The sequence below is a fragment of the Necator americanus genome, chromosome II (assembly GCF_031761385.1).
Source record: "Necator americanus strain Aroian chromosome II, whole genome shotgun sequence".
Lineage (NCBI taxonomy): Eukaryota > Metazoa > Nematoda > Chromadorea > Rhabditida > Ancylostomatidae > Necator > Necator americanus.
The window spans coordinates 40,444,911-40,462,531 of record NC_087372.1 but is presented as its reverse complement, the minus strand read 5'-3'; the positions used below and the strand labels follow the sequence as shown (position 1 = coordinate 40,462,531).

Here is a 17,621-nt window from a genome sequence, read left to right as displayed (position 1 = left end):
ACAAGTAAATTTTCAAAAAGTAATAACATGGTGGTAGATTAGAATGTGAAAAACGTGCTATAAATAGAAGTGTATGCTATCTTACTAAAGAAAACTTCGAGCGAGCCAGCGATGGTGCGTAGGAACGGGTAGGTCCGAATCCACTACTGGAGCACAGAACACCTTTTCTTGTAGATAGTCCTAAATCGCTTCTAGCCGAAGACTTTTTGCCACATAACAGCGACAGCGACGACATTGATGGAGCCAATTCACGGCTAGGAGTTGATTCTCGAATCATCCTTGCCATCACTTCCGATGGACGCATCGAATGAGATGAACTAGCAACCGAATTCATTCTGTCTGATACAGGTTCCCAATCCATATCCTAAACGAGTGTAGTGTCTAAAGAACGGTTCAGAAGACTTAAAACTGCAAAAGGCGTTACCTCGAAATCTTCTCCAGTTTTTGTATGTTTTGGCGACGTCATTGGTTCAGGAGTTCCCTGACGTTCACGCCACTTCATGCGATGTCGGATAGATAACTCTGATGGTGGTGTTGATAATGCTTCAACTCCAGCGGTATTACCCATGTTTGGAGAAATCATAGAGTTATTGCAGCTGTTATTTTGCGATGAACACTGAGACATTGGCGTGGAAGCCAAGGAGAAGGCACTAAAAATAATTCGTCCTGCAATATTCTACTACATTTAATCAAAAATGCACCACTAGACGCAGTGCTGCAGTGCTCTTCTTCTCTTTTTTCCGCATTTTCTTTCGCAAATTTCTGCACAAAGGGCTGGACAAACTTCGTCTAACGTGAAAAAGCTCACCAATAACGAAAAAGAGACAAGCAGTGATACTATAAGTAAGAAATAAAAACCCAAGAAACACAAATCAGTCGTTTTATAAACGAACATAAAAATATACCAAGAAAGCATGCATCTCCAAAAAGACGTCTTTGAAAAAAAGGAGAGATCTCCAAAATGGAATTGTTAAGCTGAATATTTTGAAAATAATTTCTTTCTCAAAAACCAAAGGAATAAAAATATTCGAAGGACGCATTCGTGATGAGCACTTCGATTAACCTTCATGCGCAAATTTTCAAAGGCAAGAAAGAATCGCTAATTCAAAACAGAATAGCCGTAGTTTTATTGACCAGCACTTTCAAAATTCTCTGTATAGGAATTTTCAAAGAAATAGATATTTTTGGAGTTTGTGACGATAGTTGAGAAGCTCAAGTGCAATATAAAAAAAAATAAAATAAAAAAGGGCAGCAATGCCTTAGCGGATAACTTCTGTTTGGAAACAGTACGCCAGTACGAAGGAAAAGCCAAACCTTGACAAAATCCTATTCGGTCTTTTAGTGTGCATTTTCTTCCTAGGAACAAATGTGACAGCTGTTGCCAGTAACATCTCAAACGATGCGAACGCACATCGAAACAGAGCCAAGTCTTCGTGATATGCCTAATTTTAAAAGAAATGAGGTGATCCATGCATCATGCAGCTAACACTCTGCAGTCTTCCTCTGGACTACAATGAAGAACAAAAGAGATCTCACTCACTGTTTCCGGGACGCTGAACGACGCAAGATGAAGACCAGCGAAAAAAGGCAAAAGAAGGTCAGGTAGTGTAGCTCGACACCTAGAAAATTTGTTGTGAAGTGACGACATCAAATTGGAAGCAAGCGTCTGAAATTTGAACGCTCTTCCTCTAAACGTAACACGCCAACTCAATCCTTTTGCTTAAAAAAAAAATGGAAAATGACTATAGATGTCTCATCTTTACATTAACTGAGGAGATGCATACGTTCGTGTGTTTTTATTTCAAAAATCGAAAATTTGCAGCAGTTTGTTCTCTGACGAAAATAACCTTGTCCAGTCAACTTTGCTTCCTTTTCAGACCTATTTTTTTCATACACTCGGCTGCTTCACTGCTTCACATCTCTTATTTCCTGACGTGTGTTCGAAAACCTAACAATTCCTTCCAACATCTGTACTAATACAGGGTGGCACAGAAAAACGGGTAATTTTGAAGTATTCTCACGAAAGTAAGAAAAAAATGCAAATTGCAAAGAAAAAAAATCACACACAGACAAATCAGGTGGTCCTGCGGCCAATGAATGTCGATATACGTGAAGTTATGTTTTTACCAGAAACCTGACGGTTTCTTTTTTAGAGTTGAGCCCGTATCCTCGAAATTATTAACACATGTACAGATGTCGTGCAAGTCGGAATGCGGGCGTGACGTCGAAACTCCGGATTTCGGAGTCGCACTATCACCATTTTTGAAAAATAACTTCATAGAAAACGCGCGATTTGAACCAATCCACTAGTCCGTGATTAGTAAATGATAAAAAGTTGTATACTGAAGGATGCCGCTTCCACCTATCTACCAACTACTCAGAGTTGCCACTACTAAATTCAACATTTCCCGTTTATCTTTGCCACCCAGCATAAATATTCCGATCGCAATGAGTAAACAAGAGAACTATGAGTGGATTCAATAAAAGTTGGGAATGACTACTTGTTCGTCCATATCGATACAGTGTGAGCGCACAAGAGTCCACCAACCATATGATACGCACTAACCAGAATCGACGGCATTGCAAGCCGAATTAACGGCGGCAAACGGAACAAATCCAGGTCAGCATCCTGAACAACAAGACTAACCTATACATGTTGGTCATTCTCAAACATAAAGATATTCAAATTTACCAGAAAATTTACCTCTTGCAACTGATTCAATTGAGGAAAGAATAGCAGAACCGTTAGAACAAATGAAAGAGCATGAAGAGTTTCAGTTACACGACCTCCAGCGAAAAATTGTCGACGTCTGCGTGCGGCTGCCTGCAACAATAAAGAGAAATGTGACCTCTCTACAAAGCAGGACACTCCCATCAATAAAGCAATATACCTTTACTGCCACCTTCGTGACCGAAGTAAATCCAGAAACTATCGAATTGGCGACGCGATTTTTCAATGCAATAAGATCAGCATGCTTTTTCTGAAAAAAAGATTGTTCAGAAGACCAAAGCCAAAAATTTCAGCTTTGGGGCAAAGAAGGCTGAAGAATCTATCAAAACCATTAAAGGCAACAAATCACGAAATCGTTGGATTCTCTGTGGGAGTCCGGGTTGTAGATTACGAGCAGGAGCGCGGCCACGCTCAACTCCCCCTAGTCTTCCTGAAAAACGGCATGGGAATTGCCTTAGTTCCAGAGAGGGACATTAGAACGAGTCCCTTTGTACACACTCCGGTTCCTTCATTGGTATTACTTGAATAGGTTGCTGAGGAGACCTCGCTATACCTACGCTCTCTTGCCTACGATCTTGCGCTTTTTGGACGCGGCGCGTTCTAGCGTACCTCCAAGGAAGTAACGCTGTTTCTCATGTCGTTTTTCAGGACGATTAGACGGAATTAAGTGTGGCCACGATCACACTCTCTACTCGCAATCTAGAGCCTAAACTCAAATTGCAGCTCAGAAACTCCGACATCGTCAGTTTTTTGATAGAACGCCTTTAACTACGTGTGACCTACATTTATCAAGAAGAAAATTTTTTTCTCCTCCACTATACTTGCTCCTTCTCCGAATACATCCACTTCAACTTACTTAAGAAAAAGACCGAATAGACTGAGTGAAGAAGAAGAAAACTGTAGATCTAACAATTCCGCTTTCTAAGGAAGAAAAATCAGACATTCCATACTTATCAGTGGAAAATAAAACATTGTAAGGATCAGAAATTATCCGGCATTCAAAGGAAGCACTAATTTCGTCTTAGCAATAACATGGAAGAAAAATTTTGAAAAAAAGAACCTTTTCCTCCTGCATCTTATTCTGAGCGAAAAATGTGCACTTTGCGCACAATGGGTAGATTTTGTTGAGTTTGTAGCGATAGTCATCTAGTTCTTCGTTCCAACGATCCTAAATGAATTTTAGAGGAAAGTCAAGAACTCAAATTAACTTAAAAACACCTCATTTAAAGGTTCAAATGCGGCTATCTTTCGCATTATGATTTCCTGTTGTCGATTGCACTGGTCGCAGAGTCCATTACTGCCAAATCCTTCCTGTGGTACAACATCCGGTCGTGTGAAAGCGCTTCTTGACGGTGTGCAGAATCTACATTCAAAATAAAACAAAGCTTTACACAGTTCACTATTCTAGCGCCTTTAGTAATAACTTAAAATGGTAAAAGAGACTCTAAGACGAATAGCTCACCGATTCGCTGGTTTCGCAGCTATAACACAGTGCTGCCCAGGAATTTTCTTGTTGTATCCGCCAGACGCATCAAAACCATTGTACTGTTCGCAATTCGAACAAATAAACGAATTTCTCTGCTCGTATGGGACACGTTGGTCATGTTGGCAAAACCAGCAGTTCACCCTTGTGGGTAGATAACTCCTCAAATAGGTAACATTAGATCCCTTTTGAACATTTATAAGTTTCAATGTTAAGAACTTAAGATCTTCAATACGTAACAGATTTGAGAGTTTTGATAATACGGACAATCGAACAAATCGAAAAAAAATTAGAACCGGTCTACTCTTGAAACTCATATAGTATCACAGTCTCTTGTTTCCACAATCTAACATTATGCAGACTTCCTATCCCATTTTTACGGAATCATTTGAACATCATGAACACTCAAAAAGTTTATTTCTAAATTTATTCACGAAGACCATGAAAGTAACTACATTTACATTTATATTTAACAAATCGCAGAATTTTTAGAATGATTGAGTGGACAAGATGTGACTCACCTCAAAGATGTATAGATGAAAGGCGCCACGGTACAAACGACAACAGCCGCAACGACCTCCATCTGCTGAAGTCCAGCTTTGGACCTATTCGATTCCTACCACAACTGAAACGAAATCTTAAGAAACAGTACAGTACAACGAGTTCAGGCAAATACAACACTTTGTTGAGGATCAATAGCCGCAAATATTACAACAAATACATTATAACGTAACCTTTATGTTTTTATAATCTGAAGCAAATATCTGCGTAACGAAAACTGTAAAACATCAAAAGCAAAATGCGATCAAATTATTACAATGAATTGCTGGCTGCAACTTTTAGCAAACATAAGAACAAGGCACAATAATGAAAAAAAAGAAGGAAAAGTCGAAAATAAGCAGAAATGCACCAGCTTCAGATAACACAAATGTATGTGGCATAAAAAAGACACAGCAAAAGGCACAGCAGAATATGAGAAGAAAAAAGAAGAGAAGTTATAAAATGTGAATGATGAGTAAAACATGGGCAAAATGCTACTACTTTCTGGGATGGTTGGGCTATCTAACAGATTACATCAGATCCATATTTTCGATGTTCTTATGCACTCACAATAACAACTGGTATTTTACATTGGCGGCGAAGAGATACTTATTGACTCTCGACACGTTTTCCTTTTTTAGTAATACCATTTACGAGCAAATAGTAGCTAAACCATTACAAATACTGCACTATTTCCCACAAAGACAGCTACATTTCGTTCTTTACACGACCCCTGCTAGTCCGTTTTGCTTACATTTTTTTCGAATTCCTCCGATCATCAAAAATTATGGATAAAATTTGGAAGAATATTTGGAGCAAAAATGCAAACTTATAACCTCAACATGAAAAAAACAAAAATTCGCATGAAAATCGCAAGCACTGCTATCTATTGGTCAAGATAATTTGGCAAGCTACACGAGACTAAACTTAAGATAACTATTTTCATCACGCACTCACTACCAACTGTTTTGTTTGCTATGCTTAGAAAGTTTAGAAACATCCCACTATGTTGTAGTTATTTTGTAGTCTCAACAAGATTTTTCTCGGAGCAATTATTCCACGTCAGTAATTTAGGGCTAAAACGACCACTCATATTAAAAACAGTCAAAATATAGGAACAGCTCTGCATAAGACTTTCTCCTGTTGCTATCAACGACATTTTGAGAAATGGTAAAGACGTAACAAAATGAAACGAATACTATACGATGCATAGAAACTCAAATCACAGCCTTTCAACTTCACAATCTTAAGGTGAACGCTCCATCTTAGTGTATGATAATCTCTGATTATCAGTAATCCAGAAAAGTTGAAGGAATAGTTACAATCTAAAAAGCAAAAGTTGTTCACTTGAATTAAAGAACATAAGAAAAGTACGCGATCATTATGATCAACATATTCTACGATCGCATAGACTGACATAATTCTTGCCAAAGGGCTGCTAAAATTCCGTGAAAGAAGTTGCAAGTTTTACCATAGCCTGTACAATTTGAACCCGCATATTAATGGAATTGCATACGTCAAAGCAGCAGTTTTTGAGTGGTTCCAATGAGCGTGACAGCCCTAGTGGTGAATCCCTGAAACTACAAAGACATCGCTTCCAAAAACATTCAATTTTAGGTGGTTAGTCGTCAACAGTACCTCAAAATGAGACTGTTTGTGGATAAACGACGCCGACGGCGTTGGCATTTACTTAATAACTGAAAAGAATTATAGAAATTCAGCACAAATAGCGGTACTAGCGTTTTTCCTGAGTGAAATCCACACATTTATTGACATTTCGAATACCGCATATCGAGCAACTCCTCACAAAAAAGGTAGTTGAGTAATCTATGCTTCTCAAACACTACAGCACTACTACGTGAAGGATTTAAACTTACTAAGCTACTTCGACTCTAGTGCTTCGAAATGTTTTTTTGCAGAACGAATATTCATGAGAGTGGCTGCAGGAGAAACGTTCCCGTCCGCAAGTACAACCATTATAAAGGTGTTCGGAGTGAATGCATCAATAAATGCAGCGAAACGGCTATTCCTTACATGCATGTACTCGAATTGTGAGCCCATTTTGCTGAAAACAATTTAGAGAAATTTATGGATTTCAATACGCCCTAGGAATTCCACAACTTTCTAGATTTTCATAAATATGCGAGATTTGAGCTATAACATTGATTTCACGACAAGAATTGGTAACAGAGATGCATTCTTGCTTAAAAAACAAAAAATAAAGCGCATGCTCAAGCTACGGGAAACGAACATGTGCTTTGTTCGACTATAATTGAAAATGAAGGAACAAAGTGGTTGAGTGAAGACTATGAAATCAACAGAAACTTCCCGCATATCACACAGCAGCGTTAACATACTATTGCAGCACTAGTTTGAATTCAAAGCAAGGTGACACGGCTGTTTATTTTCTTTTTGAGTCAAAAGCATAAATAAGTGTTTCTGCAAAAGAATTTAACAAACGTTCACTTTCACTTTTTTTATGGAGTTGTCATCCCTGATAAAGACCCTCAGAAGACAGAAGACAGACAGTCAGAAGACATAAACGCAGTACGAAAAAGAAAGAAAAAAACATGTAAACGCTATTACGTACCTACAACTGAGCTTGAACTGCTTAATAATATTAGAGACTTTCTCAAATCTATGCATATCACGATGCTCCGTCATTTCCGCGTGAGCAATCACAAGAAATGTTGCTCTTTCGAAAAGCATGACCTAAAAGTTATTGCGATGATACTAGAAATGGCAAAAAAAAACTCCAAACAATTTCATCAATAAACAGAAAATCCATGTCACCGAGCACTTTTAATGTAATCGACATGGAGGCAAGTATACTATGGAATCAACCCAAGAGCTATGAAGGTAAGAGGATCCAAAATAGAATCTTTGGTTCCGGGAAACGAAGGAAGGAAACAATTGCGAACGCAGTAGCATGGCTTACTTCGTCAGCATCAAGTATGGCAGCAAACTGTTTCAACTTTTGCTCCATTATGCTAACGTTTGGAATCAGTTTATATACAATTGCTGACCATGCCTATAAACATGCATGAGTAAAAGAACAACATCAAAAAAGTGAAGCCAACAGCGAAGAATCACTTGACACTGCTTGTTAACGAACCTTGTATAACGTTTCGTCCCATATGCTACTACGGAAGCATTGACAAACGGCGTTCACACGGTCTGCGCCTGCAGCTAACTCACTGAATTTTAGTACGAGGGCTGCTCGGTCTTCAAACGTCTGTAGTTTGGTTAAAGAGATAAAGGATAGTATAGGAGATCTAAAATCTAGCAACTAAACATCATATGATAAAAGTAGAATACCTTATCTCGATGATCAACTTCAATAAGATCCATTTTATGGATAAGGCAGAACACCTAAACAAAGTGGAGAAAAATCGCTGTTAAACAAATTATGAAGGACACAGGATATAAGCCGTTCACAATTCGACGACAATCGACTGCTGCTTGCATATAATTTGCCACGGAAGGCTGCTTCAAAATGCTTGTTAACCCAAACTAACATACCTGAGCATTGGGTGAGTTGTGTAAAAGCGCTTCAAGACAAGATTGGTAATAACCGAGATCCTTTTCGAATTCTCTACTTTCGACGTCGAAAACATAAATTAACACCTGCAAAGATCTTACTATGTGCCGATAAAAGGCCTTACACTCGAGAGGAAAAATAAAAAAGAAGTAATAACGAGAAAAAAAAACAATCAAAAAGAGACTAAAATATAGGTTACCTGTACATTCTTGAATATTTGATCTTTTTGTGAAGTAAGATAGTTGTTCATGAACGTTTCCTGTCCACCACAGTCCCACAAATGCAAAACAAGATTTCCAAGGAATCTGTAAAAATCATCCACATAAAACAAGAATTTTCAAAGCTACTTTTACATAAAAATTAGTGGATTAATACCGGACATGCGCGTGTTCCACCTCCATAGTTGGTCCTAATCTGGACGTGTCACGTGCAATATAATTGGCAAATATGATGGAACGCATGCTTGTCTTTCCTGATCCGCTCTTGCCCATCAACAACACTTTTCTTTTCGATGACATCTTCAAAATGTTCTTCGGAACAAATCATGTGAACAAAAGAAAATTTTAATAATCGAAAAAGCGATACATTAACTTGTGTTCCGATTTGGTCTTCCCAAGAGGGAAAAGTAGAAGGAATACAGTACTTCTAGTGCAGAAGCAAATATAACAGAATCATAAAGAACTGTGACATCTATTACAATGATGAACTAGTTATTCAAAATTTCAAAGTTTTTACTGCTAAAAAAAACAATTTACACTAATTATCTGAACTTTTACGCATGTATGAACAGTAAAACAAAGTAATGGTAAAAGTAGGAAGCAAAGGCAGCGACGTATATAAATCATGGACATAACAATCAACACAACTTTTTCGAAAGGAAAGTAGAACTCAACTTCTAAAACTTCTTGTCTTATTAAACACTATGCGCAGTCTTGATCGTATTTTTGAAAGAAAAGTTAAGAAAATAAGTTTTAGTTTTCAAGCTCACACGAAAATATGGCATGTATTATAGCAGGATCAAAACGATCTGGAACTCAGCAGAGTTGCGTACGATGCTGTGTTTGAAGCGGCGCGGTCGAGCTAGCCACTGTGGTCAAGACGGAACCTTTACCCACCTCGACAGCCGGGTGGAGTAGAGCAGTTTTCCACCTCGATCGCAACCACTTGCTTCAATGCGCCACTTCAACCGTAATCGCCTATTTATCTGCAATGGCTTCACGTCGTTTTAACCCAATTCTTTATAGCCTATTCCGAAAAACTCAGAGAAATTATACGTCAATCTAATTAAGCAAAAACTACTTGTAATTTCACCACGAAGATGAAAAGATAATCATGTGAGGTAGCAATGAAGAAGACTGGCGTTATGAATAAAAACAAATTTAAAAAGAATGTTCAAAAGCTGAAACTGAATACTAAATTGCATCCAAACAATGAAAACTTTATTCACTTAGATTTAACTTTAATGAGTGCTTCTAGAACTATATTGAAAGTATTCAATATAGTTCAACAAGCACTCATTAAACTACTCTTACTAGCATGATACAAGAAGGAATTTAAGACGATCTGTAGGGACAAACCACACAAACACTGAATACAAAACAAAACTATAGTCGGATCAAAACAACATGAAACACGGTGTAGTTGCGTAAGCGGTTGTGCTCGAAGCGATGAGGCGGAACGTAATGGTTTGAATCTAAGGGCGGGCGGCCTCTGCTGGCGCCATCCCTTGCTGTAGTTCGCAATGGTCCCACAGATTCAAACCACTATCTCCACTACGCCTTTTCGAGCGCTGCTGCTTCATGTCGTTTTGACCGACTATATTTCTACACAACTAGTATAACAAAACATTCTAATCAAAATGTAAGGTATTGTAGATCTATAGATTAATGAGTAATTGTAAACTTCAGTTATAACAGTATCCTAACTGCTGCCTACGTAAGTTATCCAAAACGTGATGTAAAGATGCATGACTGCTTTGCAGATTACATCCGGAACTTTTCCAAAGGAAAGTAGTTCGCATGAATTTGTATTGCATAAGTTCAATATCTAAACGGCAGCTACCACAGTGGCACCGTCCATATCTCCAATCGGGCAACGAATCCAGTGTAACTGCTTACGTAGTTGCACCATAAGACAAGTTTTTTTTAGGTGATTGTACGTTTTGTAACATAAGAGATTGAAATTACTCTCAAAAAACAGAGTATTTCTAAGCCAGTTATGTAAGCATCACTTAGACTATGAACTTCAAAATAAAATGCAAAGAGAGTCGAAGAAGAAGATATTTGAGTATACTAACTTCAATATTTAAAATAGTCCACATTAGCGAATTCTTTTTTTACATACAATATAGTTACAACCACCATTATTAATAATAATAGCAAGTAACATGAAATACAGAAAACCAAAGCGGAAAAAGATCGATAAGAGACAACAACTGCTTCTGACGAACTAGACTAAGTTCATCTGCCTTCGTGCTATCTAATGGAATGCGTGTGACATGATAAGAAGGCAACCCAAGATAACATCTTATAACAATTTCTTTACAGATGAATACAAAACGATATAATGAAGATATCTTTGAGACAAAGTGAAATTTTCGCCTAGTCAAGAGACCGGTAACATCCATGCATGACTATACTGTAAACATGGCTGTACTGCGAACATTCTTGAAAAGTGAGAACCACCAGGACAAAGAAGATGTGAGAATTCACATAAATCCACATATTATAGAATCGATACGAAAAATCTAACAAATAAAGAGAATGTAATACGATAGAGCAGGATGTCATAACCACCAACAGTACAAAACAAGTAATCAGCTACTGAAAGAGGGGTACTCGGCTCTGAACACAGACCAAAAGTACTGGCTTCATTCAGATACAAAACAACAGACTGTGCAGTTTTTACAATTACGGCTCTAATTACGATTGCCTTTTGAAATAGTTGCTTCCAATAAATGATCTCAAACGTTTTTTTATAATGAAGTATCAAAATTGGGTTCGCTACGCCATGCTTTAGGAAACACGTTTCTCCAATATGTCACAATAGCCAAAAATACAACATGAACGGTGTTTACAAAAAAAATTGGACCGTATTTCATTCTTATGAGAAGGGAGAAAATGAACAATTTTAAACTTTTTTATTTCCCTCAGAACGTGTACACACAACGAAATTTGTTTTTGGAGAAAAATAAGAACAGATGAGGTGAGCAACGAATTTGCGAACCACGTGTTCCAAATCGAAACTTTTGCTTCAAAATCGGACACCCCAGATATGAGAAACATTAATTCTTGGTCACGTCAACTTTTCAGTCTTATTAAAAATGCCGAACTCCAGTACCTTTGAATAATGTTCAAACTCAAATTTAGTAATTATTAAATCTAAGAACATCCCGTATCAGTACCACTGGGCAAAATATGAGGTCATACTTCAAGCATCAGCGCAGATGCAAAATGAACAACACGAAACGTTGGGTATAATATGTATCTGGTTTATCAAAAAATATGTGAAAAAAAGCTTAGCACTCGCTCTGATTCGCTGATGCTGATGAGTTTTCGTCCAAAGAATTTATAACCCCAGACGCAAATCCAGCCAAAACAGGATCCGCTGTTTCAGTTTCCTTCGAGCTCGACCAAGTTGTGTTCTGAAAGAAACACGTATACAGATGTACTTCGTCTCAACTCACAATTTGTTTTTCTTTCGTTTTTCTTCTCCCCCAGGTCGAAGTAATACAAAAGCAGGTAAACGCAGCGGCCAAAAATTCGCGATTATCGTACTGCGCCCGCTTTCGCTTGTTTGTTTCCGAGGACGAGCTTGAACTCGAAGCCAAACATAGTAACAATATTGCCAGAATAGCAAGGTCGCAATCAGCTGCGATTCAAAATCGTGCGGATTTGTATCTCCACACGCGATATTGCGCCATAAATGTCCTCTTTTTTTCCGAAATATGTAGATTCAAGGCAAAAAGAACAATTATTCTTGTAAATCATGAATATCGCATTTATCCTAAAAGAAAATTGATCTTTGAGCCCTAATTTCTATGCGACTTCTAATTCAAGACGATTTGACATTCGTCAGTGATATAACTCGATCACCTCTGAATCAGCTCCAGGCCAGTCACTATATCTGTCCGACGCAAGACTACGGTTGTTCTTCATCGTCGAAAAATCAGCCCATTCATCTTCATCTTCAGATTTCTTTGGGGTACTGCTATCTTGTGGAAAGCAAGCCCAATCATCTGCGTCTGAAATATTCATTTTAAATATGAAAAAAAAGACTTCAGTTTTTACCTGAACCATTTCCTTTAGTTGGCATCTCATTCCACTGAACCGGGAAACTATTAGCATCATTGAATTTCGAGTTCTTAGAATTATCCAGCCAATCAAAAGCAGCTTCTCCATTTGACTTCTTCACTCCAGTCCAGTTGTCGCCAGCTGAAAAGTTTTTCTTTTCCTCTAAGGAATCTGCAACTATATCGAACGCTGCAGAAAACTTGAAATTATTAACCATCAGAATCACAACTTGCGTAGAATCCTGTAATAACTAATTGCCCACTAAATCAAAAAAGTAAAACGATACGATCCATGTTGTATGCTGTTTGCAAAAACGTGATAATAGAATTCGGCTTAAAAGATTCACAAAAAGATCACCCCTATGCCTGTAACAATTACAGGGGTGGCAAATCAATCAGTGAGCTCATACGGAAAATAGCGAACGCAATGTGCTGAACTGGGAACCATTGATCTTCTTCTGCCTACACCATAATGTAAATAGACATGGTGATTTGTCATGATCACCTGATTTGTCGGCATTTACTTGCGGCCAGTCGTCTAGGAGCGTGCATTTCTTCGGGGCGCACACCTCCTCAAATTTGCTCTCATCTACATCGTTCTCTTCCAGATCCATATCCACACTACGCACATGTATCCCGTGGACTGAAAATCTGAAGAAAAAGAATAAAAATGTAATTACGGAAAAAGCGCACAATCTTCACTAACCCTTTGGTCTCCGAGGTTACTGGTAGCTCTCCTAGCGCTGTATCAAACACATCCGTCATAGGGACACAAACGGTTTGAGTTTTGAACTCGTGCAGGACATGTTGTTGAGTTGCTCCAATCTGGCGCTCGAAATCATCCATTACTTCTCCTGCAGAGCCATCTTCCTGTCAAAACAAAATGCAATAAGACGACTAAAAATCACTACCAATATTCTCATGATGTAGAGATGGCCGAACATTAGCTACATCGGGATCCGGAAGATTCCAGGTCAGCCATTCATCAACCTTAGTTACAACTTCCTTCCAGAATGTGCAACCCTGTAAAAATATGTCCACGCATCTAGTCATACATACTTAATACAGCATAGTCAACAACCTCTATGAGCTCCTCAATTGTTTCCTTGTTCGTTGAAGTTTTTCTTGCTTGCTCGATAGCCAGCGCTATATGGACATGGTGTGTTCGAAGCGAATACAGATCAATTTTCGGAAGAACACACTGAGGATCGACACCGTGGCGCAACATTTCCAAGAGATTTACTTTCTATAATTTCAGAGCTATTTTTTGAGCGCATTAATTACTTCCTACAGAAAAAGGGTGCATAATGTTAAATAGGCAGGAACGAGTTGCATAAATATCTGGTTCAGTTCAAAATTTCTCTACCGCTGTAGCGGTACTTCGTTCTTGCTCCATCGTAAAAAAGACAGTGGAGTGTTCCAGGAATTATACCAAAAGGAAGCCCTAGTCAAATATAACTCTTTTTTTAAATATATCTGCGGAACCACATGTGTATTTTACTGCCAACAGAGGATAGAAATACATCCGTCGCTTAACGGATATCGTCAATAGATAGTACTGTAACAATAGAAATGACGACATGTCCAATCCAGTATTTTTGGACTTCGAACTGAGTTTCTGAAGGCGAATCGTACACAATCCACGATATGCGAAGATGTAATATACACCGAATGATAAAAAAAAGAACTGTTTTCTACTATACAGTCAGTCAAGTTTCTTTTTCCTCAAGAAAGACACTCTGTGGAACTCCTCTATCAAGTGAAAAAGTTGAGATAAATGTCTCTCACTTTAAATAAATGAGCAATAAGTGGAGAAGGCTTATCCATCACCGAGAATAAGATGAAGGATACAATCCTTTGTATCAATCCATGAAGAACAGAACATCGTGGATGATGCCAGACAGACAGGAACAACTAAAAAGGTGAAGTTTAGTTATCTGCAATAATGCTGGGCTGCTTTTAACCTCTTTAATATCACATTTCTCGAGTTGTTCTGCAAGTGTTTCATGCGTAGGCAGATGGTTTGTGTCACACAACTCCACAATTAAACGCAGAATATAATACCAGGTCTCATCAACAGGATCAATATTCGCCTAAAAATTTATAACATAAACTTTCAAAGAGGGAATAAAAATGTTTGAAAAAAAACACCTTCAACTCCTCAACAACCAAATTTATTAGTTCGCCCGTGTAGCTTGCTACAACCGTCTCTGTGATTCGGGAGGAGTCAGGACACCATAACTAAATGAACTCCACGTCATTTAAAGTAATCAATGACAGAAAAGTATACACGCTCAGGAATTGAGCTTACCCTTTCTTCGGCCTCCTTCGATCCTTCGCTTTGTCCAAGCGCTGCCGACGGATTTCCTCCAACCCATTGAATTTCACCGTTGAACTCTTTGTACAAGGTGTGACTTGGTCGAAAAAGAATATGGTTGGAGCTTAGAAGGCAGATGAGTATTTCGCAGATATTACGCGTTACAGATGAATTCACAGCTCCATTTTCATCCCGCTGAAATGTACTGTTAATGGGTTTGAAATGAAATATTTCAGAGAAACTCGACAGCAAAGATTTGCTTAGGAAATAAAACTTGAGAAATAAAATAAAGAAAATTGTGTGGGTGATTAATAAAACGTTGATGCATTGCACATAATTAGGGAAGCAGAGCCGTATCAAAATTGAGGACGTATAAAAAACGTTAACACTTCTTTCTTTGAGAGTTCAGAGCAACAATAGCAACATGCCGCACAATTAATTCGTCGACAGACACTGCTTCAACTGCTTCAATTTCAAAATAAGAAGCAAACGTTGCATTACTAGGAGAGTTGTTTGTTGTCTTATTAACTGTGCGATATAGGTGGGAATTATGAAGCAGTCACACTCTAAAAAGAGAAGAAAAGAAAACTGAAGGAAAGATATGAACTATAACAAGTATGAAACATACCAAGAAAATCTTTTTCATCAATATAGACATCAGATTTTCCGACTGCAATTCGTCATTCAAAACATCGGTTTTTACATCTAACGCATACATCTGATCTCTGGTGTTTCTTAAGCAATAAGTTCGTTACGGAAAAAAAAAAACAAGAGCAGCTTTCTATCGATAAAAGGCATACCGAACTAAATTTGTGTATAATTCCATCACGTTCTCGTGCACACACACAGCTTGACTGGGATCTAGCAGGTCCACTATTTTCATGCACAAACCTTCCTTCACGTACCACTGCAAGATTTGTATATTAGACGAAATCCCAAACAGAAAACGTCCCATCATGGTCAATGCATAAGTGAAAGTCAACAAATTCAATAGATTTACCTCTTTGATTTTCAAAAAATCATCAGCAATCTCTGGAATCCAGACTATGTTTTGAAGCAACTCGCTTATTGCACCCATTCGTAAATTAGATGCGCAGTTAGATATAAAGTCACATGAAGACAAGATATCCAATGTCTAAATCAAACAAATGAGTGCATTGCGAAGAACACGTACGAAATTGCGTTTGCTATACCTTGCTAAGAGATCTATGGAACAGATGCTGGACAATTCGCATGAAAAATCCACAAACTAGATGATTTCTAGAGGGATTATCAACGAAAAAATCTTTTACGGGTTTCATGGCCTCATCGCTCTGCAAATAAGTAAGCATAAGGAAAATGGTTAGAAGGAAGTTGAAATATAAAAAAAAATCACTACTGATTGATGAAGTAAATAAGAAAACTAATACTGGAATCTGGTGAAAATCTCACTTCAAGGAATGCGTCCGTGATTTCGTTGTTGTTTCGCAAGGTCAAGATTTCCATGCAAGCGTTTGAAAGCCTGCAATGGTGAAATACAATAAGATTTTGCAGAAATCCAATCTACTCTAGAACAATAAAACTAGTGACTTAAGTATAGCAGAAGGGAAGACGGTATACACGTACAATAACATAAAATAGCATCAAAAAACACTCCTCTACGCTGCCTTTTGAATATTCTCAGAAATTGGTTGTGGATTGCAAACTGTAGCGGACTTCATAACAAAATACGAAGTTTCAATCATCAAACATACTTGTACTGAGTTTTGATTGGCTGCGAATCGTCAATTTTCGGGCGAAGAGCTGTATTGGCCAACTCTTTGAGCACATCATCACGACAGAAACTAAGATAATTGGGGTTATTTTCACAATTTTTCACAAATAGCAACATTGAAAACGTACTAATCTATTAACTGTCTGTTTCCTCCCCATAACTCCTGTAATGTATATGGAAGTTCTAGGATATCCTTCAATCTATTTGAGCAGACATAGGATTCGATAGTTTCGTCCCTTGTTTCGCCTAGTTTTTTCTCCTCTTCCCAAAACATCTAAAAGCACAATTCATTTCTCGAAACAACTCTCAAACAAAGATTATAAGATAGAGATACCAAGAACAAAGAAGCTGTGGAAGAACTGACTAAAGCAGGGAATAAAAATTCTAAGTTAAACAAAGGCTTGACAGAAATATACTGAATTGAATGTACGTAATTGAATCTGACGACGTAAAAATACACAAATTTCGAGAAGTGCTACGTGCGAGTCTGCGGAGATGATGAAGTCAGGATACAGTAGGAGTACGTATCAGTCCGTATCACGCTGTGCTACTCCGGATATTCACAAACTACTTCGAAAAGGACAAAATTCTGGATGTAGTAAGCTTCGTACACTTTGGTCCGTCAAATTCAGTGGGCACGCTGCAGGTGTAACCTTGATACTTTTTCCTGCACGGCATATACCATATAACATACGCACACGTTTTTTTTTTAACCAAAGATTTTCTGGAGCAGAAATCCACGGGAACGTATATTTTCGGAGGGAAAATGTGGTTGGGAGACCACTCAGTGGCCCCTTTATTTCTCGACGCTCTAACTAACTTTTTTTTCTCTTAATAACTTTAGCTTACATGTCATAGATCTTCTTGGACTAATTCTTAGGTCTTAGGGCCCCAACTGATTTAATTGTTTACTTGGAAAAATAAGGGCGCCACTGAGTGCCCCCGCCCCAACGACGAATTTTACC

The 17,621-nt window shown here is 38.1% G+C and overlaps 2 protein-coding genes across 7 annotated transcripts in view; both read right to left on the bottom strand.

Moving 5' to 3' along the window:
- The window catches only part of RB195_020915 (uncharacterized protein), a gene marked incomplete at both ends in the record, with an annotated part of 35,492 nt that extends 30,695 nt beyond the window's left edge, over positions 1-4,797 (bottom strand). For both annotated transcript variants that reach the window (XM_064189459.1, XM_064189457.1), the window contains 11 exons: positions 86-364; positions 425-650; positions 1,315-1,442; positions 1,541-1,619; positions 2,502-2,629; positions 2,705-2,824; positions 2,892-2,981; positions 3,792-3,899; positions 3,950-4,094; positions 4,194-4,376; positions 4,736-4,797. In XM_064189459.1, coding sequence (XP_064045338.1) covers positions 86-364; positions 425-650; positions 1,315-1,442; positions 1,541-1,619; positions 2,502-2,629; positions 2,705-2,824; positions 2,892-2,981; positions 3,792-3,899; positions 3,950-4,094; positions 4,194-4,376; positions 4,736-4,797 — 1,548 coding nt within the window. The remainder of the gene's footprint in view (positions 1-85; positions 365-424; positions 651-1,314; positions 1,443-1,540; positions 1,620-2,501; positions 2,630-2,704; positions 2,825-2,891; positions 2,982-3,791; positions 3,900-3,949; positions 4,095-4,193; positions 4,377-4,735) is intronic.
- Positions 4,798-6,043: 1,246 nt separating this feature from the next.
- RB195_020914 (uncharacterized protein) lies at positions 6,044-17,348 on the bottom strand (the record flags this gene model as incomplete). Of its 5 annotated transcripts, none has more annotated exons than XM_064189455.1 (33): positions 6,044-6,079; positions 6,226-6,334; positions 6,393-6,451; positions 6,632-6,646; positions 6,729-6,819; positions 7,345-7,466; positions 7,693-7,785; positions 7,870-7,989; positions 8,073-8,126; positions 8,277-8,381; positions 8,495-8,600; positions 8,671-8,813; positions 9,411-9,462; positions 11,820-11,938; positions 12,390-12,538; positions 12,585-12,728; positions 13,092-13,237; positions 13,293-13,440; positions 13,498-13,609; positions 13,668-13,832; positions 14,375-14,500; positions 14,551-14,679; positions 14,738-14,827; positions 14,898-15,098; positions 15,532-15,637; positions 15,704-15,810; positions 15,904-16,038; positions 16,097-16,216; positions 16,335-16,404; positions 16,637-16,726; positions 16,785-16,930; positions 16,991-17,071; positions 17,268-17,348. In XM_064189455.1, the coding sequence occupies 33 exons, from the start codon at positions 17,346-17,348 to the stop codon at positions 6,044-6,046; spliced, it is 3,570 nt and encodes a 1,189-aa protein (XP_064045335.1). The 5 variants fall into 5 exon arrangements, with proteins under 5 accessions (XP_064045335.1, XP_064045336.1, XP_064045337.1 ...); XM_064189456.1 differs by having other exon boundaries at positions 6,226-6,328; XM_013452440.2 differs by lacking the exons at positions 6,044-6,079; positions 6,226-6,334; positions 6,393-6,451; ... (10 more) ...; positions 16,991-17,071; positions 17,268-17,348 and having other exon boundaries at positions 11,813-11,938.
- Positions 17,349-17,621: the final 273 nt, after the last annotated feature.